Consider the following 25,608-nt stretch of genomic DNA (forward strand, 5'->3'; position numbering starts at 1 on the left):
ACTGTCTGTGGGCACTCAGGGGCACTCTGGAGAATCCATCCAATACCCAGTCTTTAGAATTGTCACAACTACCACAGCTGTTGAGCACAGCAGCCACAGGGGGTCCCAAGGCACGTGCCTCATCTCTGTCAACCACAGGCGCTTGTGGGATTATGATGCCATTGCATGCCTTGGGCCTCTGGCATCTGGTTTCCCATCAGCAAGAGCTCAGCACTGCGCCCAAGCCCAAAGGCACAACCAAACCAATCCTGGAATCCTATCTTAATAGTCTATTCCTGGGACACTCCAGGTATCAACTCTGTATTCATCAGGATGCAGTCAGGAGAGAAAAACCACAGAGTAACTTGAACAGGGAAAGTTTAATATAGAGAATTACTGGCTTTAACAGTGAACTGGAATGAGGGCTTCACTGGTGAAATGCTTCTGAATTGACTGGAAATCCATCTGGGGTGCTGGGGAATGTTATTCCCAGAGAGGTGCCTCAGTGGAGGTGCTGTGTCTCCTACGCAACTTCTGGGGGCTGGAGGGTGCCAAGGGCAGCTGCTGACCGCCTGGTGCTTCAGGAGCTGGGTTCTGGGGAAGCCACACGCGCCGCGGGGTCCAGAGGCGGAAGCACAACCAACAGGAACCAGGAAGGAGGCGCCTTTCCTCCTGTAATGCCTGTTTGGTGCCCTCTACTGACAAAGCTTATCCCCTTTCTACAGAAACGCAGACCAAAAAAGCTGAATTTGGAATATAAAGTCAATAAATCCATAACCAGCAATACCATGGGGCCTGGGGTGTGCTGGCCTTTAGTGAGTGGGGCAAAGGATGCTGCACGTCCTGTAGTGAGCAGAGAGGCCCTGTACGGGGGAGAACCATCCCTGTAAAGTGTCAGTAGCAGCTCCTGTGTCAGTCAGGGGCCCTGCAAGAAATGGCAGTGCACTCACGTAAGGACAGTTTGAGAAGAGTCTCTTGACAAGGTGAGTGTGGCTCTCTGCAGCTACTGACAGCCTGAGACTTTACCTCCCCAGGCCTGAAGAGGGGCATGGAAAGGGCTGTCTGAGGGTGACAGGAGCTGTGACCTTTAGCCAAGGGCAGCCAGGAATAAATACTGGGACTTCATGCTCTCTCCCTGTGATTGGCCAGCACCATTCCCCCACCCCCATGTTGAGTGAAGACAAATGGAAGCCAGAAGTGTGGCGAGCTACCAGACATTCCATGCAGCCCGCTGAGAAGCCACTCGAGTGGGGACAGGGCTGAAGGCTAGGCAGGGACAGGGCTGGCTGTGTCCTGAGGCTGCTCCTCCGGCCCCAACTTCAGGCCCTCGGCCCAGTCGACCCCCACAACCTGGCAATTGGGCAGCATCTCCTCCACCAAGATCTGAGTGAGGCCTGGGTTGGACACGGCAGGGAGGTCCGAGATGTCCAGCCTGCGGAGGTTCCTGAAAAAGGGGGAGAAGGACAGGAAGCCAGTGTAAGGACAGTGTGTGTGTGTATAGGGAGGTACTGGCCCCAAATTTCAACCTTAGCTTCCTAAAATAAAATCTTTATAGCTGTCCAGGCACACAAAGCCCAGTGTGTTAACTGCAAATATGCAACTCTAGCTCCTACTGTTCTGCAACAGCATCGATATCATAGAGTTTTGACTAAAACAAAAAGGAAGAAAAACCAGGAGTCATTTAATTCTTCCAGAGACTCACTGTGACTGCTCATCTACCACAAATACTCTAGGTCTGTGATGGAGGTAGGGGGATATGAGAACTGCCCAACACTGCTCCTCCCCACTTCCTCTCCTGCATCTGTGTGAGGTGGGAGAGGTGCCTGCATACGGGGCCCAGCCTGAGCTGAGGTCTCACTGGAGGTGGTGGAGGCAGGCAAGGCCCCGTTCGGAGACGCGGGGACAACCGGCCAGCGAGAGCTCCTGCAACGAGTCGGCCAGTGGGTAGAGGCGGCTGAGACACCAGTCGTCCACGTGGGGGCAGCGCTGCAGCGACAAGGACTGGAGCTCCTTCAGGAGGACTGTGGTAGGGAGAGGGCAGGATGGCACCAGGGGCCTTTCTGAAGCCCATCACCAAAGGGAAAACGTGGAGGCCTGTCCCATCTCCACCCCACCGCACTCACGGAGGTTGTCCAGGCCCTCGTAGTTGATTTCACAGTCACTGGCATCCACAGCTTCGACAGGCACTTCCCGGAAATTCCAGAACTCTGGAGAGAAATGGCCATACTTATCTGGCCTGATCCACTCCTTGTCTCGAAACCTGGAAACGGGAGAGGGAGTGTCAGTAGGGCAGCCGAACCTGCCCCAGGCCTCCAGCCTCTTCGGAACCTTCCCCAGCCCTATATAATATGTATAGGTCACCCCGACATAACTAACTCCATCTTAGAAAAAGACTCCATCTGGCTGTGCGCAGTGGCTCATGCCTGTAATCTCAGCACTTTGGGAGGCTGAGGCGGGAGAATCACTTGAGTTTAGGAGTTTGAGGACCAACCTGGGCAACATAGTGAGACCTTGTCTTCACAAAAAAATACAAAAATTAGCTGGGCTTGGTGGCTTGCACCTGTGGTCTCAACTACTTGGGAGGCTGAGGTGGGAGGATTGCTTGAACCCAGGAGGTCGAGGCTGTAGTGCGTTGTGATCATGCCACTGTGCTCTAGCCTGGGAGACGCTGTCTCAAAAAAAAAAAAAAAAAAAGAATGTTTTGCCAATTTTACACACCTAGAAACTGAGGGTCAGCGAGATTACAGATAACATAAGAGCAAAAAGGTAAATGCAAGAATCCTGGTAGATGGGCAAAAGTTAAGGGACATTTTCTTTTTTTTTTTTTTTTTTTTTTGAGACGGAGTCTCGCTCTGTCGCCGGGCTGGAGTGCAGTGGCCGGACCTCAGCTCACTGCAAGCTCCGCCTCCCGGGTTCCCGCCATTCTCCTGCCTCAGCCTCCCGAGTAGCTGGGACCACAGGCGCCCACCACCTCGCCCGGCTAGTTTTTTGTATTTTTAGTAGAGACAGGGTTTCACCGTATTAGCCAGGATGGTCTCGATCTCCTGACCTCGTGATCCACCCGTCTCGGCCTCCCAAAGTGCTGGGATTACAGGCTTGAGCCACCGCGCCCGGCCGGGACATTTTCAAACATGTATACTGTTTCTAAGGAAGTTGCCAGAGGAAGTGCTCAAACCAGACGGAGGGGTAGAATGAAGTCTATGTGAACTGTCTTTTCCGAAAAAGAAAAAAGCAAAGGAAAGAGAAAGGGAAGGAGAAAGGAGGCGGGGAAGGAGGAAAGAAAGAAAAACAGTATTGAGCACAGGTCAGGTGCTGCCGGTGGCTCACGTGAGCCTGTAATCCCCAGCACTTTGGGAGGCTGAGGTGGGTGGATCACTTGAGGTCAGGGGTTGGAGACCAGCCTGGCCAACACGGTGAAATCCTGTCTCTACCAAAAATACAAAAAATTAGCCAGGCATGGTGGTATGCGCCTATAATCCCAGGTACTTGGGAGGCTGAGGCAGGAGAATTGCTTGAACCCAGGAGGTTGCAGTGAGCCGAGATTGTGCCATTGCACTCCAGCCTGGGCGACAGAGCAAGACTCTGTCTCAAAGAAAAAAAAAATATATTGAGCACATATGCATTGCTAGGCCTCTTACATCGCAAAATCACAGTCAATCTCTCACTCTCTCTGACAGGGTCTCACTGGGTAGCTGGGATTACAGGCATGCACTACCATGCCTGGGTAATTTTGTATTTTTGGTAGAGACGGGATTTCACTATGTTGCCAAGGCTGATCTTGAACTCCTGGCTCAAGTGCTGTACCTGCCTTGGCCTCTCAAAGTGCTTGGGACTACAGGCGTGAGCTACCACGCCCAGCCATTATTATTATTTTGAGACAGAGTCTTGCTCTGTCGCCCATGCTGGAGTGCAGTGGCGCGATCTCGGCTCACTGCAACCTCTGCCTCCCGGCTTCTAAGGGATTCTCCTGCCTCAGCCTCCTAAGTAGCTGGGATTAGAGGCGTGCGCCACCATGCCAAACTAATTTTGTATTTTTAGTAGAGACAGGATTTCACCATGTTGGCTAGGTTGGTCTCGAACTCCTGACCTCAGATGATCCACCAGCCTCGGCCTCCCAAAGTGCTGGGATTACAGGTGTGGGCCACCATGCTCTGCCTATTATTATTTTTTGTGACAAGGCCTCACTCTATTGCCCAGGCTAGAGTTCAGTGGTGTGACTATAGCTCACTGTAGCCTCCTGGGCTAAAGCGATTCTCCTGCCTCAGCCTCCTGAGTAGTTGGGACCACAGGCATGTGCCACTGCACCTGGCTAATTTAAAATATTTTTTGTAGAGACAGGGTCTCACAAAACTGCTGAGGCTGGTCTCAAACTCCTGGCCTCAAGTGACCTTCCTGTCTCGGCCTCCCAAAGTGCTGGGATTACAGACATGAGCCACTGTGCCCAGCTCCGTTCAGTCTTTTTTTTTTTGACACTTTTGAGACAGAGTCTTGCCCTGTCCCCTAGGCTGGAGTGCAGTGGTGCAATCTCGGCTTACTGCAACCTCCGCCTCCTGGGTTCAAGCGATTCTCCTGCCTCAGCCTCCCCAGTAGCTGGGATTACAGGCGCCCACCACCACACACCCAGCTAAGTTTTGTGTTTTTAGTAGAGACGGGGTTTTGCCATTTTGGCCAGGCTGCTCTCGAACTCCTAACCTCAGGTGATCCACCCACCTTGGCCTCCCAAAGCATTAGGATTACAGCCGTGAGCCACCATGCCTGGCCCCCATTCAGTCTTTATAGCAAAACTTGTAGGCTAGAAATGATCACCATCCCATTTTACACATGACAAAACTCAGGAACAAGTCCCAAGCCACACAGCCAGAAGGCGGCAGAGACCAGGGGACTCTGAAGCCTGTGTGACTGCAGAGCCTGGACGTTAGAGAGATACCCCACCACCTGCCCCCAGCCTTAGCGGTCATACTTGACTGCGCCTCCTTGCTTCAGGATGAAAAAGGCACCTGCACTGTATGGACCATGTTGCTCCTCCAGCCAGGTGAAGGATCTGCAGAAAAAACGGTAGCTAAGAGTGAGGCCTGGGGAGCATCACAGCCCTCACGATGCCCCAGTGCTGTTAAGAGGGGCAGAGTCCAGCAAACCAGGCATGCAGACAGACAGAGTCAGGCTGAAAATATATATTGCCCACCTACTAAGTGCTGGGCACTGGGGGCAAAGTGGTGACCAAGGCAGATAACATCCCTGCCCAGTCTGGAGATTAGTGCAGTAATCCAAGCCATTATACAGGGAGAAACAGATAACAACCCAGGAAATAACAGCAAATTGCAGAGAATGTCAATTCCATGACTAAATAAAGCAGAGAGGCTGACTGGGAGGGGTGGGGAGCAGAGGGGTGGGGACGGTGGAGGCTGAGTTTGGGTGTTAATTGGAGGAGGTGACATTTGAGCAGAGATTTGAGTGGTGAGAAGGAACAGAGTATAAAGGCTCAGAGACTCAAATTAGGATGGCTGAATAAATAAGAAATAGGGATGTTGCCGGGCGCGGTGGCTCACACCTGTAATCCCAGCACTTTGGGAGGCTGAGGCGGGAGGATCACAAGGTCGGGAGATCAAGACCACAGTGAAACCCCGTCTCTACTAAAAATACAAAAAAAATTAGCCAGGCGTGGTGGCGGGCACCTGTAGTCCCAGCTATTCAGGAGGCTGAGGCAGGAGAATGGCGTGAACATGGGAGGCGGAGCTTGCAGTAAGCCAAGATTGCACCACTGCACTCCAGCCTGGGCAACAGAGCGAGACTCAGTCTCAAAAAAAAAAAAAAAGAAAAAGAAAAAAAAAAGAAATTGGGATGTCATGCTGACAGGGGGCCAGTGGAGTCCTGGTCGGGGGGGTCTCAAAGCTCAGTAGGGGCTATGTTTTAGGCCTTGGAGATTGGTTCTCATTTGAAGGTTTTAAGCTGGTGATGATAAGATTCCTTGAGCTGCTTTGTAGATTATAAAAAAGTATGGGACAGGCCAGGTGTTGTGGCCTACACCGGTAATCCCAGCACTTTGGGGGGCTGAGGCAGGTGGATCATCTGAGGTCAGGAGCTCGAGGTCAGGAGCTCGAGACCAGTCTGGCCAACATGGTGAAACCCCAGCTCTACTAAAAATAGAAAAATTAGGCATGGTGGCGTGTGCCTGTAATCCCACCTACTTGGGAGGCTGAGGCGGGAGAATTGCTTGAACCCGGGAGGCGGAGGTTGCAGTGAGCCATGATCACACCACTGCACTCCAGCATGGGAGAACAGCGAGACTCCGTCTCAAACAAAACAAATTTTGGCCAGGCGTGGTGGCTCATGCCTGTAATCCCAGCATTTGGGAGGCCGAGGCAGGCTGATCACCTGAGGTCAAGAGTTTGAGAGCAGCCTGGCCAACATGGCGAAAACCCGTCTCTACTAAAAATATAAAAATTTGCCGGGCCTGGTGGCAGGTGCCTGTAATCCCAGCTACTCGGAAGGCTGAGGCAGGAGAACTGCTTGAACCCGGGAGGCAGAGGTTGCAGTGAGCTTAGATTGTGCCACTGCACCCCAGCCTGGGAGACAGAGCAAGACTCCGTCTCGGGAAAAAAAGAAAAAAAAAAGAGTATAGGAACAAAAAACCAGTTATTGAGTGATTCAATTATAAAACGAAGGGACTTGGATCAGGTTATGAATGGTGAAGGCAGTGAGAACTGGTCAGAGATATTCTAGTATTTTATTGATGGTCTGGATGTGGAGGGCAGGGAAGCACAAGAGAGGAATTAGGGATGAATCCTTAGAATTTGGCCTGAACAGGCCAGGAACGGTGGCTCAGGCCTGTAATCCCAGCACTTTGGGAGGCCGAGGCAGGCAGATCACAAGGTCAGGAGATCGAGACCATCCTGGCTAACATGGTGAAATCTCATCTCTACTAAAAATACAAAAAATTAGCCGGGCGTGGTGGCGGGCACCTGTAGTCCCGGCTACTCGGGAGGCTGAGGCAGGAGAATGGCGTGAACCTGGCAGGCGGAGCTTGCAGTGAGTCGAGATTGCACCTGGGTGACAGAGTGAGACTCCGTCTCAAAAAAAAAAAAAAAAAAAAAGAATTTGGCCTGAACAACTGGGTGGGCAGCACTAGTGTTTACTGGGATGGGAAGGCTTGGGAGTGAGCAGATGTTTTTTGGGGAGAAATCAGGGTTTGGTTTTAGCCATGTTAGGTTTGAGATGCCAGTTAGACTCTGAGTGGAGCTGGTGGGTGGCAAGCTGCCTATGTGAGCTGGAGTCCTTGAGAAGGGTACAGGTTGGAGATAGAGCTGCAAGAGACAACAAGGCTGGCACTGGAAGCCACAGTGCTGCCTGGGAATGGCAAGGACAGGACCTCGGCTCTGGTGGGCCAGGGTCTCCGCAGGGTCTTGCAGGCCAGGGATTCTCACCGATTTTTCAGATGCACCTTGGACATCTCCCTTTGGAGCAAGTAACCCCTCAGAGCCTCCACATCGTAGAAATGGTTGTTGAGGAACTGGAGCATCTTCCTTTCCTTCTTCTGATTGCCCTCTGGGACCACTGCCCCACCCAGGCGATGGATGCCCCTGGTCCCATTCCACATGGGGGCCACCAGGCGCAGGGACTGGGGAGGGGGAGAGGAAAGGAGCTGAGCCTGGAGCCTCCTGGGAGACACAGAGCTGGATCCCCCAGTTCTTGCTCCATGAACCTCAATCCCTCTGATTCCCAACTCGCCCTAAGTTCTTCCTTCAAAACTTCAAAATTGTCTGAGATTCCAAAAATTTTCCCATGTTTTTTCCAAGTTCCTCCTCCCCTTAGTCAACCCTAAATTCTCTCCTTGACTAGGCATATACTGTTGATTTTCCTAAATTCTTCCTCTAACTTTCCCCCAAACTCTTATTACTCAAAACCTGCATTATTTGACCTCTTAATTTCCCATAGATTTGCCCCTTAATTACCCAGTTCTTCTCCTGGGGTTTTCCCGTTTTCCCAAATGACTTCTTTCACCAAAATATAATCTTAAAAACGTATCTCCAAAGCTCATGGAGAGGGCGCTCTGAGCAATCCCTAAACCCAACCAAGCTTGTCCAATCCGCCGCCTGCATGCAGCCCAACACAAACATGCAAACTTTCTTAAAACATTAGGAGGATTTTTTTGTGTGATTTTTTTTTTTTTTTTTTTTTTTTTTTTTTTTTTTGAGACGGAGTCTCGCTGTGTCTCCCAGGCTGGAGTGCAGTGGCGTGATCTCGGCTCACTGCAAGCTCCGCCTCCCGGGTTCACGCCATTCTCCCGCCTCAGCCTCCCAAGTAGCTGAGACTACAGGCGCCCGCCACCACGCCCGGCTAGTTTTTTATATTTTTAGTAGAGACGGGGTTTCACCATGTTAGCCAGGATAGTCTCGATCTCCTGACCTCGTGATCCACCCGCCTCGGCCTCCCAAAGTGCTGGGATTACAGGCTTGAGCCACCGCGCCCGGCCTTTTTTTTTTTTTTTTTTTTTGACTCAGCAGTTATGGTTAGTGTATTTTATGTGTGGCCCAAGACAATTCTTCTTCTTCGAACAACGTGGCCCAGGGAAGCCAAAAGATTGGACACCCCGAACCGAAAAGGGTAAAAAAAGCACGAGCTTTGAAGAGGAGAGTAAGAAAGTGGAGAGGTGTGGCCACAGGGAAGAAGCCCCCACACGCTTCAATTTTGCTTTCAAGGTCTCCTCTTAATCTACCCCAGTTTCTCTTTGCTTTAACCAATTTTTTTTTTTCAAATTCTGTCGATAATTTTACCCACACCCTTATTTTCCTTAAAAATTTGAAGCTGCCAACCTCTTTAATTTTCCCTAAATTCATTCCTTGATTTTACCCAATTCTTTCTAAATCCTCTGAAAGAATATCTCAAATTCTGCTCTTAATTTCACCCAGATCATGCCCTTGGAACCCCCAAATTGACCTCTTGGTTCCCCCGCCCATCATGCTTTTGAGTTTTCTGTAAAAATTAGGCAATTTCCCACGAACTTTTCTTACATTTATCCTTCGGTCTCCTAGGACCAAATCCCACATCCTTAATCCCTTTCAAGCCCTCTTATCCTACAGGCCCCACCCTTGCCTGTCCATTAGCTCCTTGTGTCATCCCTCCCTCTGATTGGTTAGTCGCGTCGCTCTTCGGAGGTCACTCCCTCATCCCCACTGGATACTCTCAGCCAAGTCCCTGCCTCGCTAAAGCGTCTCCTCCGCCTGCGACCTCCACAGATCCTTCCTGGCCCCCAATAGCCACAGGTTTGCACTCCCAGTACGGGGCTTGCCAGTCTTAGCCCGCTGCCTCACGGCTTTTTGCTCTCGTGGCCGCCAACAGAGGCTTGAATGCGGAGGCTGCAGAGCGGACTTCAAATTTAGGGCTCTAGAACTCCGGTCACTTACCACCCAGGGAGCCGCCATCTTGCTAAGATTACGTAACCGGAAGGGGTCGGTCTTATCCGACTAGCCTGGGCCAGGGCGAACTTATTCTCCTGTGGCCACGCCCCGCGTTTTCTAACCGTCCTCTTAAAGGTGCACGCACTTTTTACTCTCCTAGGGTTTAGGGATTGCTCACAGCGCCCTCTCTCTGAGCTTCAAAACCAGACACAGGTCGGGCGCGGTGACTCACGCACCTGTGAGCCCAGCACTTTGTGGAGGCTGAGGCGAGCGCATCGCTTGAAGCCAGAAGTTCAAGACCAGCCTGGGCAACATAGGGGAGACCTTATCTCCACAAAAAAATAGGGAAACAAAAAATAGAATATTAGCCGGGCATGGTGGTGCATGCCTGTGGTCCCAGCTACTTATGAGGCTGAGGCAGGAGGATGCTTGAGCCAGGGAGGTCGAAGTTGCAGTGAGCTGTGATTGCGCCACTGCACTCCAGCCTGGGCGACACAGCAGACGCTGTCTCTTAAAACAAAAAGTTGAAAAACAAAACAAAACAAGAAAACAGGACTCCACAATCTTTCCCTAGGAGAAGATGGGGTGTCCTTCCCGGCAGAGTCTCTTTCTTTCGTGACTGCAATTGCAGTCTCCCTGAGCTTTCTTGTTCTTCCAGCTTCCTCTTTAAAACAGGGAATGAGGGGGCCGAAAAGCTGACCACGTCATTTTTTAAAATTAGGGTCAGGTAAGAGAAAGAGTGGGTGAAGAGGTTAGACTTCAAGGTTAGAGACTGAGGTGAGATCTCAAGACCAGTTCGGAGTTCAAAGCTAGATAGCAGCATGCAGAGCCATTGTGAAGTCTTGTGGATAGCAGTATTCATTCATTCATTCCAAGAATATTTACTGAACACTTACCACATGATGGCAGGCACTGTTCTAGGTGCTGAGATTACCATAGTGAGCAGGACAGACCCAGTCCCTCTCTCAGGGAGTCAACATTCTGGGCTGGGACAGCATGGATATGGGAGAGGATGGATAAGAAACAAAGGAATCAGCAAGATAATTTTGATAATAAGCAGATTAAAAAAAAGTGACTGGGGCGTAGGGCCATCAGCAAAGGCCTCTCTGAAGAGGTGACATTGAAGTGGAAGTGAATGATAAGGAAAGAGCCATTCAAAGATCTAAGGGAAAAGAGCTGCAGGGAGAGGTAACCTCTAGAGCAGAGAGGCCTTGAGGTGGGAACCAGCTTGTAGACAGAGATAGGAGACTGGGTTAAGAAGTGGGCAGGGGCTGACGGTGCAGGCCTGGTAGGGTTTTATTCTATTCACAGTGGGAAGAAGGGAGTGTTAAAATCGGATTTACGTTTTGTAAAGATTCTCTCTGCCAGGTGGAGAATGTACCTTAGAGCAGTGGTCCCCAACCGTTTTGTTACCAGGGACTGGTTTCGTGGAAGACAATTTTTCCATAGACCACGGGGCAGGATGTGGGGTGGGGATGGTTTTGGGGTGAAACTGTTCCACCTGAGATCATCAGGCATTAGATTCTCATAAGGAGCAGGCAACCTGGATCCCCCACAGGCACAGTTCACAGTAGGGTTTGCCTCCTATGAGAATCTAATGCCACCGCTGATCTGACAGGAAGCGGAGCTCAGGCGGTAATGCTCACTTACCTGCTGCTCGTCTCTTGCTGTGTGGCCCAGATCGTAACAGGCCAGGGGCTGGTACTGGTTCTCGGCCCAGGGATAGGGGAACCTTGTCTTAGAGGGCAAGGGTGGACGCAGGGGACCAGTACAAGAGGCTACTGTAACAGTCTAGGCAAGAGATGAATGGGGATGGGGCAGAGGAAATGGTGAGAAGTGCTCAAATCCTGGATCTGTTTTGAAGGTTAAGCCAATAGATTGAGAAACTAAAAGCAGACTGGCATGGCTGTGCACATGAGGAAACTGAAAGAGCAGCAGGTTTAGGAGGGTGGGTGTGGCGGCTGAATAATGGACCCTCTCCCCCAGATACTCATACCTGTGAATCCCTGGATGCTGTGACTGTGTTACTTTCTATGGTAAAAGGGACTTGGGGCTGGGCGCGGTGGCTCACGCCTGTAATCCCAGCACTTTGGGAGGCCGAGGCGGGTGGATCACCTGAGGTCGGGAGTTCGAGACCAGCCTGGCTAACATGGTGAAACCCAGTCTCTACTAAAAGTACAAAAATTAGCTGGGTGTGGTGGTGCATGCCTGTAATCCCAGCTACTCTGGAGGCTGAGGTGGCAGGGTCGCTTGAACCTAGGAGGTGGAAGTTGCAGTGAGGTTGCAGTGAGCCGAGATTGTGCACTGCACTCCAGCCTGGGTGACAAAGTGAGACTGTCTCCAAAAGGGACTTTGAAGACGTGACAAAGTTAAGAATCTTGAGATGGGAGATTACCCTTACCATGGGCAATTGGGTAGGTCCAATATAATCACAAGGGGCCTCTCAGAGGGAGACAGGAGGGTCAGCATCAACAGGAGATGTGATGATCATAGATAGAGAAGGTTGGGGTGATGAAGGAAGGGCCTAAGAGCCAAGGAAGGCAGGTGGCTTGCAGAAGCTGGAAGAGACTAAGAAATAGGCAGTCTTCTAGAGACTCAAGAAGCGACCCAGCCCTGTGCACCCACCTTAGACTTCTGACCTCCAGAACTGTAACGGTGACTTTGTGTTGTTTTAAGATTGTGGTCATTTGTTACAGCAGCAACAGGAAATGCGTCCGATGATGGGGCTCCCAACTGAGAGTTCTGTGTTGACCACATTCACGTTGAGGTGTCTGAGACACCCTGGTGGAGCTGAAGTAGAGGAGCGGCAGGACTCATTTCCTGGTCCTGACAGGATAGAATAAATAAAGTGTCCGGAACCAGCAAATGACATAAAGGCAACCTCTAGTTGCCCTCACTGCTCATCGGCTTAAGGCACTCCCACCAGCGCCATGACAATTTACAAATGCCATGGCAACACCCAGAAGTTACTACCCCTTTTCTAGATTTCTGAATAGCCCACCCCTTAATTTGCGTGTAGTTAAAAGTGAGTATAAATACTGCCAGCCCACAGCCCACGTGCTGCTACTCTGGGTAGCCTTACTCTGCCAGGAGCTGTCCTTCTGCTGTACACAGCCGCTTCAGTAAACCTGCTTTCTTCCACGGCTTGCTCCCTTGCTCTCGAATTCTTGGCTGAGTGGAGCCAAGAAACCTCCAGGGCTAAGCCCCAATTTGGGGACTCACCTGCCCTTCATCAGGGCTGCAGAATTAGGGTGTGGAACTCAAGGGAGAGATCAGGACTGAGGCCAAACATTTGGAAGCCAGTGACATATACATGAAATTGGCTGGGACTGGTGGCTCACGCCTGTAATCCCAGCACTTTGGGAGGCCGAGGTAGGCAGATCACCTGAGGTCAGGGGTTTGAAACCAGCCTGGCTAACATGGTGAAACCCCGTCTCCACTAAACATACAAAAATTAACCAGGTGTGGTGGCGTGCACCTGTAACCCCATCTGCTCAGGAGGCTGAGGCAGGGGAATCGCTTGAACCCGGGAGGCAGAGGTTGTAGTGAGCCAAGATTGCACCACTGCAGTCCAGCCTGGGTGACAGAGCGAGACTCCGTCTCAAAAAAAAAAAAAAAAAAAATTTATCTATATAATTTAATTAATTAATTCATTTATTTATTTTGAGATGGAGTCTTGCTCTGTCGCCAGGCTGGAGTGCAGTGGCGTGATCTCGGCTTTCCGCAACCTCTGCCTCCCGGGTTCAAGCTATTCCACTGCCTCAGCCTCCAGAGTAGCTGGGACTACAGGCGCACGCCAGCATGCCTGGCTAATTTTTTGTATTTTACTAGAGACAGGGTTTCACCCTGTTGCCAGGATGGTCTAGATCTCCTGACCTCGTGATCTACCATTATATATATATATATATAAGCACCTTGGGTCTGAAGGAAGGGTTCAAGGCCGAGAGAGGCCTGCAGTGCTTCCCAGACTTTTCCACAGCAGAAGCCCCAACCTCAGCAAGGATGATATACCCATAGGCAAGTCCAGGGTCAGCAGAATTGGCTGCTCAGCCCTAGGCCAGCAGCCTGGACACAGGCACTCCAGCTGAGGGATTGCTCTGTTGGTGCCCCTGGGAGCCATTCCTGCCCCCAAATGCACACTGGTGGGAAAGCCCTGGGATGATCTGCACTGAGAGGACAAGCAAGAACCAAGCTATGGGGAAGCCAGAGGTCAAATGGAGGCTGAGGAGAGGCTGGAGAGGCGGTGGTGGTGGGGGGCAGGTGGAAGGACAGAGGGTGCCAGGCATCTACAGACACTGAGCGCCCCTGAGGGGTCAGACCTGAGATAGGCAGGGAGGGGCAGAGTTTGACCTCTGCAAGAGACTGTGTTTGAACCCTTTGAGCAGAGTTGAGGTTAGACTTCAGAAGGAAAAACAAAAGCACAAGGCCAGCTGATTTTCTCTGAAGAGTGGACTTTGGGATACCTTTGCCAGGAACCCCCATCCCACTCCCTCTGCCCTTTACTCTCCACCACGCACACAGCTCCCCGGGGGACTGGGCCACCCTGGACCTTGCTACTTCCTGCTCCTGGCAGCCATAGCTCAGAGACCATGGAGCTGTGGAGGCGGCTGAGTCAGGCTGGACTGGTGCCTCCGGGGCTGGGCCCACCCCCCCAGGCCCTGAGGGAGGTCCCACCAGTGGAAATCCCTGGTCAGACCCTCAGGACTGCAGGGACAGACACTGGAGGTGCCTGGGATAGTCTGCTGTGGATCAGGGAGGAGCTGGTGAGTGAGGGGTTTGGAAGGGAAAGAGAGAGAGAGAGAGGGTAAATGAGAATGAATGGAAATGAAGGAAAATAGAGAGGGCCAGAGATTGAAAGACAGAATCTGAGAGACAGAAGCAGAGACATGAGAGGCATGTACAGACAGAAAGACAGACAGAGAGTGAGGGACAGGCACAGAGGTGGGACAGGGAGATCCCAAAAGAGAGGGGCAGAGGTGGGAAGCAGAGACTGAGAGCGGGAACAGAGACAGGGGACTCAGACTGAATTTGAGGAAGTTGAGGAGGGCGGAGACAGGGCAAGCGAGAGAAAGAGAGCCAAAGGCAGGGGCAGAGAAATAGCAAAACAGAGACAGAGAGACAGGGGCATGGAAAGACAAAAAATAAATGGGGACAGAGACAGACAAAGGGAAACAGAGACAGAGATAGATAAGAGAGGGAGGAGACATATTACTGAGAAACAGAGAGAGAAGTCAGGGACAATGAAATGGAGAGACAAAGACAGGGACAGAGTTAGAGATCAAGATACACTCTGAGAAGCAGGAAGGCAGTTAGGATCCATTGGCACAGTGAGGATCCTGCCCAGGCACCATGGCCAGGACATGAGTTGGGACCTGCTCTCATCCAGGCCCTGGCGAGACCCTTGCTCTCTGGGGTGGCATCCCTGTGACGTCCCCTTCCTACCGGCAGGAGAACCTGCGCCGAGTTGATGTCCAGCTGCTGGGACAGCTGTGCAGCCTGGGGCTGGAGATAGGGGCGCTGCGGGAGGAACTGGTCACCATATTGGAGGAGGAGGAGGAGAGCAGCGAGGAAGAGGAGGAGGATCAAGAGCCCCAGTGGAAGCAGGAGGAGGAACACCTGGAGGCCTGCCCAGCTCCACACCCCCCTGACTTTGAGATGATGATCTGAGGCTCTGCCAGTGCATTTAGGTTGACATACAAATTAGATGCAAATGTAGGCAAAGGGGAGGGGAGATTTGCAGGTCAAATCAGACGTGGAATCAAGTATACCCCTTTAGTAAGTGCTTTCTCTGAAGATGCCTGCAATGAGATTTAGACATTGGCCTGTGAGCTATGGGTGTGTTGGCAGATGACATGAGGATGTGTTTGGAGGTGATGTGGGAGGTTGTAGAGAAGTTGCAGGTGCTTTTGCAGATGAGCCTCAGCTGTGCTGCTGAGATGGGGTCTCTGCAAATGTGATGGTGATGCATACAGATGGGATTTCAGATCAACGCTGTCCAGTATGGTAGACGGACAGCAGACACACATGGCTATTTAGTGCTTGAAACATGGGGAGTCCAAATTGAGATGTGCTGTGAGTGTAAAATACACAACAAATATTAAAGGCTTAGTATGATGAAAATAACATAAGACATCTCAATCATGTTTAGATTAATTACTTGTTGAAATAATAATATTTTGATCACATCAGTAGTAGTAAAAATATTACTAAAATTATTTTCACCTGTTTTTTTTGTTGTTGTTGTTGTTGTTTTTTGAGACGGAGTCTTGCTCTGTCACCCAGGCTGGAGTGCAGTGGCCGAATCTCTCAGCTCACTGCAAGCTCCGCCTCCCGGGTTTAGGCCATTCTCCTGCCTCAGCCTCCCGAGTAGCTGGGACTACAGGCGCCCGCCACCTCGCCCGGCTAGTTTTTTGTATTTTTTAGTAGAGACGGGGTTTCACCGTGTTAGCCAGGATGGTCTCGATCTCCTGACCTCGTGATCCGCCCGTCTCAGCCTCCCAAAGTGCTGGGATTACAGGCTTGAGCCACCGCGCCCGGCCATTTTCACCTGTTTTTAAATTTTGTTGTGTGTGCTGTTCCCCTCCCTGTGTCCATGTGTTCTCATTCTTTTTTTTTTTTTTTGAAATGGAGTTTGGCTCTGTTGCCCAGGCTGCAGTGCAGTGGCATGATCTCGGCTCATTGCAACCTCCACCTCCTGGGTTCAAGCTATTCTCCTGCCTCAGCCTCCTGAGTAGCTGGGATTACAGGCACGCGCCACCACACCCAACTAATTTTTGTGTTTTTAGTAGAGACGGGGTTTCAGCATATTGGTCAGGCTGGTCTCAAACTCCCGACCTCATGATCTGCCTGCCTCAGCTTCCCAAAGTGCTGGGATTACAGGCATGAGCCACCTCGCCCAGCCTCATTCTTGTGTTTACAAAGCACTTTGTAGTTGGAAGTGCGGGTCTTTTCAGAGAAGTGAAATGTTGACAGAGGAGGTGCTGATTCCTTTCCATGGGAGTTTTCTCCTTAAAAATAAGCCGCTTCCACTTTGGGAGGCCGAGGCTGGGGAATCAGTTGAGGTCAGGAGTTTGAGACCAGCCTGGCCAATATGGTGAAACCCCATCCCTACTAAAAATACAAAAATTAGCTGGGTGTGGTGGCGCACACCTGTAATCCCAGCTACTGGGGGGGCTGAGGCATGAGCATTGCTTGAACCCAGGAAGCGGAGGCTGCAGTGAGCCAAGATCACGCCGCTGCACTCCAATCTGGGAGCCAGAGAGATACTCTATCTCAAAACAACACCAACGGAAAACCAAGCTGCTTCCTTTTGTCCAGTGGAGACCCCAGGATTGGGGTGGGGTGCAGGACTGGGGTTTAGGGATTCAGGCTTCATTCCCAGCCTGGTCCTCATTAGCTAACCTGAGCCAGGTCTGCAGCTTTTATCAGTACTGCTGTTTGGGGGTTGGGGAGAACATTGAAGTCACGCCCAGCAGCCAGGGAAGGGGGAAGGAGACCCCACAGAGCATGCAGTGGCACAGCGTTCTCGCCTTCTCTTGGCATTCTAGACAGAGGCCTGGGGAGTCTGGGGGTCTCTTGGCAGCTACATCTAGACAGTAGGAGTCATAGGGAATGAGGATGTTGGATACCATGGCCCCAGGGTCTGGGTCATGCTTCACAAGTGCCAGGGTCCCGTGTCTCTTGGGGAGAAAGACATGAGTGGAGGGTACAAGGGAGAGGCTGGTGTAACAGCTGCTCCCTATTCAAGAACAGAATGGAGGATGGACTCGATGTTTAAGCAGAGTTGCCCTAAGCCATGGCCTGGGCCACAGAGGTGAAATCTATGGAAGAGAGCGGGAGTTTGGGTGAAGGGGGCCAGCCCCACCAGTGCTGTCCTCAGCACCACACTAACTGAGCTCCTTCCAGCAGTGACCAAGTCTGCACCAGGCAGACTGGGTCTCCTAGACCAGTGGGGGAAGATACCCATCCCTACCCAGGGACAGCGAAGATGGTCAGAGTGGGGACAGAGGAAGTATAATCTGAGGGATCAGGGCTGTGATGATGGAGGTGCAGGAGGCTGAGGAGACCCAGAGAAGGCAACAGGCCCAGGCTGAAATGTCAGGAAAGTGATCTTAGAGGAGAACTGAGGCAACAAGGAAAAATGAGCCAAGTAAAGAAAGGGAATGGGGCTGGGCATGGTGGCTTACGCCTGTAATCCCAGCACTTTGGGAGCCCAAGGTGGGTGGATCACCTGAGGTCAGGAGTTTGAGATCAGCCTGGCCAACATGGCAAAACCCTGTCTCTACTAAAAATACAGAAATTAGCCAGGCGTGGCGGTGCATGTCTATAGTCCCAGCTACTCAGGAGGCTGAGGCACAATAATTGCTTGAATAGGAGAAGTGGAGGTTGCAGTCCGCCAAGATTATACCACTGCACTCCAGCCTGGGCAACAGAGTGAGACTCTGTTTCAAAAAAAAAAAAAGTGAAAGAAAAGAATATAAAAGTAGAAAAATAGCATATACAGAAGCCATGGGGGTTATCTAGTGATCTAGCCCCCTGCTACTCAAAGTGCAGTCATTCATGGAACACAGCAGTAATAGCATTGTTACAGCTATCTAGTGCTACATAACAAACAGCCCCCAAACATTGTTGTTTCAAAACAGTGACAGTGTGCATTTTGCTCATCTCTGCTCCATGCGGTCTGAGGCTTCAGCTAGAATCACTGAAGGTGCATTTGCTCTCCTGTCTGGCAGCTGATGCTGGCTGAGGGCTGGGGGGCCTCTGTTTCTCTTCTTGTCTTGTCTCCATATGGGCTAGGTTGGGCTCCCAAGGAGCTTAGAGAATGGGTTCCAAGGGCATGTATCCTGAGAGGGAGCCAGTCAGAAGCCACATCGCCTTGTGTAACCCAGCCTCATCAGCCATGCAGGGTCACTCTCACCATGTTGATGCCATTGCAAAATCCTGATCAGGTTCAAAGGAAGGGGAAATAGCTGGGTGTGGTGGCTCACACCTGTAATCCCAGCACTTTGGGAGGCCAAGGCAGGCGGATCACCTGAGGTCGGGAGTTCGAGACCAGCCTGACCAACATGCAGAAACCCCATCTCTACTAAAAATACAAAATTAGCTGGGCATGGTGGCACATGTCGGTCATCCCAGCTACTCGGGAGGCTGAGGTTGGAGAATCGCTTGAATCCAGGAGGCGGAGGTTGCGGTGAGCCGACATGGTGCCATTGCACTCCAGCCTGGGCAACAAGAGCAAAACTTCATCTCAAAAAAATAAATAAAGGAAGGGGAAATAGACTCCACCTTTTCATGGGCGAGTACAACGTTCTGGAGGAGCATGTGGGACAGGAAACACTGCTGAGATCATCAGTGGAAAACACAAGCTACCCCAGCAGCCGCTTGGTAGATGTGCTCACTCCCAGACCCATGCCAGACCAACCAAATCAGCTTCTGTGCATAAGAAGAGTTCCAGCTGCTGCCTTCGCAAATTAGGTTTGAGAAATACTGTTCTAAATCACAAATGTGACACGGCTTTGAGCAGGTGGAGCAGGGAAACAGTAATTACATTTAGAGAGCTCTCTCTGGCTGCCGAGTGGAGGTTGGATTAGAGGGCTCAAGAGTGGTGGTCCAGTAGAAAGAACCAAAAAAAAAAAAAAAAAAAAAATTGGATGAATTGAACATTATCAAAATTCCAAACCTGTGTATACATAAAAAAAAAACCCTATTGAAAATAGATTGCCGGGCACTGTGGCTCACCCTTCCAGCACTTACGGAGACCGAGGCTGACAGATCACTTTGAGTCAGGGAGTTCAAGACCAACCTAGGCAACATGGCGAAACCTCGGATCTACTAAAAAATACAAAAATTAGCTGGGTGCGATGGCAAGTGCCTGTAACCTCAGCTACTCAGGAGGCTGAAGTGGGAGGATTGCTTGAGCCTGGGAGGTCGAGTCTGCAGTGAGTCGAGATCATGCCACACTGCACTCCAGCCTGGGTGACAGAGTGAGACTGTCTCAATGAAAAAAAAAAAAAAAAAAAAAGAGAGAGAGAGAAGAAAAGAAAGAAAAAGGCAACCTATACATTGGAGAAAATAGTTGCACAAATATATCTGATAAGGCTCTAATATCTAGAATATATAAGGAACCTTTACAACTCAACAATATAAAGAAAAATATTAATAGTTCAGTTACAAAATGGGCAAAGAACTTGAATAGCCATTTCCCCAAAGAAGATATACACGTTATTAAGTCAATAAGCAGATGAAAAGACGCTCAACATTTGTATCAGTAAGGATTCTCCAGAAAAACAGAATAAATTATATATATAATTATATGTATAATTTAAAGTATAATTTAATTTAATTATACGTATAATTTCGGTATATATACCAATAAGTTAGGTATCTATATAGTTTATTCTGTTTTTCTGGAGAACCCCATTTGTGTATTTAAATTGGCTCATGTAATTATGGAAGCTGAGAAGTCTCACGATCTGCCATTTGCAAGCTGGAAACTGGGAAAGTTGGTGGTGTATTCAGTTCAAGTTTCATAACCAGGAGGGCAAATATCCGAAGTCAGGAGAAGATGGATGTCTCAGCTCAAACAGAAACAAACTCGCCATTGTTTTCTCTTCTCTCTCTTTTTTTTTTTTTTTTTTTTTTTTTTTGAGACAGATTCTTGCTCTGTCGCCCAGGCTAGAGTGCAGTGGCGTGATCTTGGCTCACTGCAGCCTCTGCCTCCCGGGTTGCAGCGATTCTCGTGCCTCAGCCTCCCGAGTAGCTGGGATTACAGGCGTGCACCACCTGTCCGGCTAATTTTTTTGTAGTTTTTAGTAGAGAGGGGGTTTCACCATGTTGGCCAGGCTGGTCTTAAACTCCTGTCCTTGTGTGATCCACCCGCCTCGGCCTCCCAAAGTGCAGGAATTACAGGCGTGAGTCACAGCGCCCGGCCAGAAAATTTTAAACATTACCCATGGGGCTTGGTTGTGCTTCTACTGGCCCCAACCTGCTGTGATGCCCTATCTCCACAAGGTGGCGCCAAGACACACCGCTGCAGCCCCTCCAGCCAAGGCGAAGACCTTACACAGGGGTGGGACGGGACTGTGAGGTCCTTTGAGGAAGCCGGTCCCTATAGCGGGCGTCGTTGAGACAGGCTATTCCCACACAGGGGGCTCCTGTTGAGACAGAAACTCCAAGTTCTGGTGAGCAGGAGACAGCCAGTGTTATGGGCTGAATAATCACTCCTAAAGCTACCCATGTCACAATCCCTGGAACCTGTGAATGGTAACTTTTATGGCAAAAGGGCTTTGCAGATGGGATGAAGTTAAGGATGTTGAGGTGGGGAAATTCTCCTGGGTTATGTGGGTGACCCTCATTGGAATCTCAAGTGTGCTTGCAAGAGAGACAGAGGGAGCCCTGAACACAGAGAAGGGGAGGATGTGATAACAGAAGTACGAGGGTGAGTGGTGTCAGGAAGGGGCTGGAGCAAGGGAGGCAGCAGCCTCTAGAAGGTGGAGAAGCAGCAGAGATGTTCCCCTGAGGTCTCCAGGTCAGCACAACCCTGCCAGCACCGTCCGTTGACACTTCTGACTCCAAAACCACAAGAACATCATTTCGTGTGGGTTTAAGTGACACATTTGTGACCACTTGTAGCAACAGCTGTGAGAAACTTCTACAGGCAGGAACGAGGCGCGGAGGCAATGGTAATTTTCCTATTAAATATAACTTAAGCTAAAATGAAAATATCAGCAATAGAACTGATGAGACTGTGGGACGGCTGGAGCAGTCACACAGGTGCTGGGAGTATGCCCTGGTACAAGTGCTTTGGAAAATCCCGCGGAAGTGTGTGTGACCCTGAACATACAGTATCTAGGAGCCAGCAGTTCCCCTCCTGGGCATATACTAAAGAGAAACACGAGTAGGTGCTCACCAAAGACACCTGCTAGAATAGTTACAGCAGCCCAGTTTTGTTTTGTTTTGTTTTTTGTTGTTGTTGTTGTTTTTGGTTTTTTTTTTTTTGAGATGGATTCTTGCTCTGTCTCCCAGGCTGGAGTGCAGTGGCGCCATCTCGGCTCACTGCAAGCTCCGCCTCCCGGGTTAGCGCCATTCTCCTGCCTCAGCCTCCTGAGTAACTAGGACTACAGGCGCCCGCCACCACGCCCGGCTAATTTTTTTTTTTTTTTTTTTTTTTTTTTTTTTTTTTTTTTGCATTTTTAGTAGAGAAGGGATTTCATCTTGTTAGCCAGGATGGTCTCGATCTCCTGTCTTCGTGATCCACCTGCCTCGGCCTCCCAGAGTGCTGGGATTACAGGCGTGAGCCACCGAGCCCGGCCACACAGCCCAATCTTAATAGCTTCAAACAGGAAGTTACCCAAATGCCCATCAGCAGGAGAATGGTGGTGTTCCCACCCCTTCCACTGAGAGTGGGGTCTGTGTGCCAGGTCCCCAGAGTATGGGTGGGCTTGTGACTTCTAACACTAACAAGTGTGGGGAAAGTGACCCGATGTGACATCTAAGGCTGAATCATAAAAAGTGTGAGCTTTGGCCGGGCGCAGTGGCCCACGCCTGTAATCCCAGCACTTTGGGAAGCCGAGGTGGGCGGATCACCTGAGATCAAGAGTTCAAGGCCAGCCTGGCCAACAAGGTGAAACCCCGTCTCTACTAAAAATACAAAAATTAGCTGGGCTTGGTGGCGTGTGCCTGCAATCCCAGCTACTTGGGAGGCTGAGGCAGGAGAATCATTTGAACCTAACCTGGTAGGCAGAGGCTGTAGTGGGCTGAGATCGCGCCACTGCACTCCAGCCTGGAGGTGACAGAGCAAGACTTCATCTCAAAAAAAAAAAAAAAAAAAAAAAAAAAAAAGTATGAGCTGCTGTGTAAGAGACTCAACTGCTTCAGGATCACCACGTTGGAGAGGTCATGTGTAGGACTCAGGCGACCGTCGCAGCTGAGCCGAGACTTCTGATTGTCCCCACCATAGTTTCAGACCTGTGAGTGAAGAATCATCTTATACATAGAGGCCTCATCCCCAGCTGTTCCAACCCTGAGCTTTTCAGTTACCCTGAGCCATTTGCCTCACCCCTGCGGAGGCTCCGGCATCATGGAGCAGAGACAAAACTCCTTGGTTTTGACTTCTCAGAATTTTTGATTCACAGAATCATGACATCGTCACAACATTTAGTTGGGAGTGGGGTTGTTACATAGCAGCAAATAACCAAACACAAATAATAGATAAGTTATGGGATATTCATGCAATGGAATGTTTACACAGTATCTACTTATAGATGATATGTCTTCTCTCCCAAACAGAAAGTAAGGGTTCAAGAGCTAAGCTATGAAGATGCAAAGGCATAAGAATGATACAATGGACTTTGGGGACTCAGGGGGAAAGGGTGGGAAGGGGGTGAGGGATAAAAGACCACAAATTGGGTTCAGTGTATACTTCTCGGGTGATGGGTGCACCAAAATCTCACAAATCACCACTAAAGAAATTATTCATGTAACAAAATACCACCTGTTCCCCAAAAACCTATGCAAATAAATTTTTTAAAAAATCATACATAGGCAGGACGCAGTGGCTCACGACTACCATTCCAGAAAGTTGGGAGGCTGAGGCAGGCAGATTATTTGAGGTCAGGAGTTCAAGACCAGCCTGGCCAACATGGTGAAACCCTGTCTCCACTAAAAATACAAAAATTAGCTGGGTATGGTGGCGCACTCCTGTAATTCCAGCTACTTGGGAGGCTGAGGCAGGATAATTGCTTGAACCCAGGAGGCAGACTTTGCAGTGAGCCGAGATCGCACCATTGCACTCCAGCCTGGGCGAAGAAGTGAGATCCATCTCAAAAAAAAAAAAAAAAAAAAAAAAAAAGTATATAATTGGCATTAACTTCTTTTAGTTAAAAAAAATGGAAAACTAAAAAATATTGAGATATGAGAGGATGATCACCCTTATATGCTTAAATCTGTTATATATATGAAATTTGTGCCCAGGCATGTGATATTGGTTTTGATTATTTGTATTTTCTTGAGAAGTATACATAGGCCTTTCTTTTTTCCTTTTTTCTTTCTTTCTTGTTTTTTGAGATGGAGTCTCGCTTCTGTCGCACAGACTGCAGTGCAGTGGCATGATCTGGTCTCATTGCAATCTCTACCTCCTGGGTTCCAGCGATTCTCCTTCCACAGTCTCCTGAGTAGCTGGGATTACAGGCATGAGCCACCGTGCCCTGCCCTTCCTGCTCCTCTTGAGTATGTCTAGTAATTGACACACTTGGTTGTCCACATTTCTTGGCCTTACAGACACTGTGCTCTATAACATGACTCAGGTCTCTGCAGGGCAGCCCCACTTGCTGCAGGCTGCTGCTGCTGCCTCCTCCTCAGGCCCACCTTGCTTCCCATGGCATAGTGCTGGCCTCAGCCACTCCCAGACACTTTCATCACACTGGTACTATGAAGCCCTGCCCTGTAACTGTCCCCTGCTTTGAACTTTGACCTATGAAACATGACCATTACTTGCATCTCAGTGATGCTCATGTCCCTCTCACTACTGCAGTGCTCACCAGCCCTCCTCACCATCCTACTCAGCTGCTGGGTTATTTTCTTCTATAAAAGACACGTTCTGGCCGGGAACGGTGGCTCACACCTGTAATCCGAGCACTTTGGGAGGCCAAGGCGGGCGGATCCCAGGGTCAGGAGTTTGAGACCAGCCTAACCAATATGGTGAAATCCCATCTCTACTAAAAATACAAAAATTAGCTGGGCGTGGTGGTGCATGCCTGTAATCCCAGCTACCCGGGAGGCTGAGGAAGGAGAATCGCTTGCATCTGGGAAGTGGAGGTTGCAGTGAGCCGAGATGGTGCCACTACACTCCAGCCTGGGCGGCAGAGTGAAACCCCATCTCAAAAAAATAAAAAGCCACTTTCCAAAATGCCCATCTCTGAACTTTTTGATCCTTTACCTCACTGCTGTATTGCAGTGCAATTCACTTCTGATGCTGACTAGTAAAGATAACCCGGAGTTAGCCCGGAGTTAGCCCAGAGTCCGCTCTTTGTGGAAAAATTCTGTCACAAGACTGAGCACATCATATGTAAGCCCCAGGTTTAAGGATCTCAGGCTACCCACATTTCTGACCAACTTGCTGTAAATTCAGGGGTTCCCATGACCCTCTCAGGATGGATGGTCTGCTACTGTGTCTCACAGAACTCAGGATAGTACTATACTTATTTTTTAAAGTTTTATTAGAGCAAAAGGATGCAAATCAGAATGAACAATAGGAAGGGATACATAGGAGGCCGGGCGCGGTGGCTCACACCTGTAATCCCAGCACTTTGGGAGGCTGAGGCGGGCGGATCACCTGAGGTCAGGAGTTCGAGACCAGCCTGACCAACATGGAGAAACGCCGTCTCTACTAAAAATACAAAATTATCCAGGCGTGGTGGTGCATGACTAATCCCAGCTACTCCGGAGCTTGAGGTAGGAGAATCGCTTGAACCCGGGAAGCGGAGGTTGTGGTGAGCCGAGATCGTGCCATTGCACTTCCAGCCTGGGCAACAAGAGTGAAACTCGAAAGAAAGAAAGAAAGAAAGAAAGAAAGAAAGAAAGAAAGAAAGAAAGAAAGAAAGAAAGAAAGAAAGAAAGAAAGAAAGAAAGAAAGAAAGAAAGAAAGAGAGAGAGAAAGGAAGGAAGGAAAGGGAAGGAAAGGGAAGGGAAGGGAAGGAAGGAAGGAAGGAAGGAGAAAGGAAGGAAGGAAGGAAGGAAGGAAGGAAGGAAGGAAGGAAGGAAAGAAAGAGAAGAGAGAAAGACATGCATAGGGCTGGGTCAGAAAGGGTCCTAAATAGGAAGCTTTTATTGTTTACCTATCGTGGGGTGAGGTGCAGCCCTTCCCCGCCTTTTTTGAAGTTTTGCCTTTTTGTGATGAAGTCTTGTTCCTGGCCCTGAGCTCTACCTGTCCTTTGGCTTCAGGAGATGAACATCCCTTGCGGCTCTCATATGTACTTTAAATTGCTGAGCTATAGGTCTGAGCCTGTCCTTTTCTCTCTTCCATGCATCAGTGGCACTTGTTGGTAGCCATTCAACTCCACACTCCTATTACTTTCATTTCCCCCACGATGTTCAAAACCACAGAGACTATGTGCCTGTGGAACATCTCCTGTAGCTCACCTCGGTTTACTCCAGGTGAAATATCAGTGACCTCACAGTAGACACATGCCCTGCAGACCCTCAGCACCTCTGTGATGAGGTGGTCACTGCCATTTTG

The 25,608-nt window shown here is 50.0% G+C and overlaps 2 protein-coding genes across 26 annotated transcripts in view; one reads left to right on the forward strand and one right to left on the reverse strand.

Annotated features, from left to right (window-relative positions):
• Positions 1-340: 340 nt before the first annotated feature.
• DMAC2 (distal membrane arm assembly component 2) overlaps positions 341-25,608 on the reverse strand; it is a 92,127-nt gene continuing 66,859 nt past the window's right edge. For 7 of the 25 annotated variants that reach the window (XM_045381025.2, XM_065535540.1, XM_065535539.1 and 4 more), the window contains 6 exons: positions 12,000-12,200; positions 7,401-7,594; positions 4,940-5,020; positions 2,103-2,239; positions 1,838-2,000; positions 341-1,423 (listed from right to left, as the gene is read on the reverse strand). In XM_045381025.2, the coding sequence (XP_045236960.1) occupies positions 1,246-1,423; positions 1,838-2,000; positions 2,103-2,239; positions 4,940-5,020; positions 7,401-7,594; positions 12,000-12,131 (885 nt within the window). In that variant the 5' untranslated portion in view covers positions 12,132-12,200 and the 3' untranslated portion in view covers positions 341-1,245. Of the gene's footprint in view, positions 1,424-1,837; positions 2,001-2,102; positions 2,240-4,939; positions 5,021-7,400; positions 7,595-8,987; positions 9,055-9,380; positions 9,411-10,270; positions 10,361-11,999; positions 12,201-25,608 lie in introns of those variants that run through there. The other 18 variants (XM_074023689.1, XM_074023688.1, XM_074023687.1 and 15 more) reach the window with 13 other exon arrangements.
• On the forward strand, positions 13,950-15,494 carry ERICH4 (glutamate rich 4). Its single transcript, XM_005595884.5, has 2 exons — positions 13,950-14,137; positions 14,823-15,494. The coding sequence occupies exons 1-2, from the start codon at positions 13,964-13,966 to the stop codon at positions 15,039-15,041; spliced, it is 393 nt and encodes a 130-aa protein (XP_005595941.3). The 5' UTR covers positions 13,950-13,963; the 3' UTR covers positions 15,042-15,494.

Source organism: Macaca fascicularis, chromosome 19 (assembly GCF_037993035.2).
Source record: "Macaca fascicularis isolate 582-1 chromosome 19, T2T-MFA8v1.1".
Lineage (NCBI taxonomy): Eukaryota > Metazoa > Chordata > Mammalia > Primates > Cercopithecidae > Macaca > Macaca fascicularis.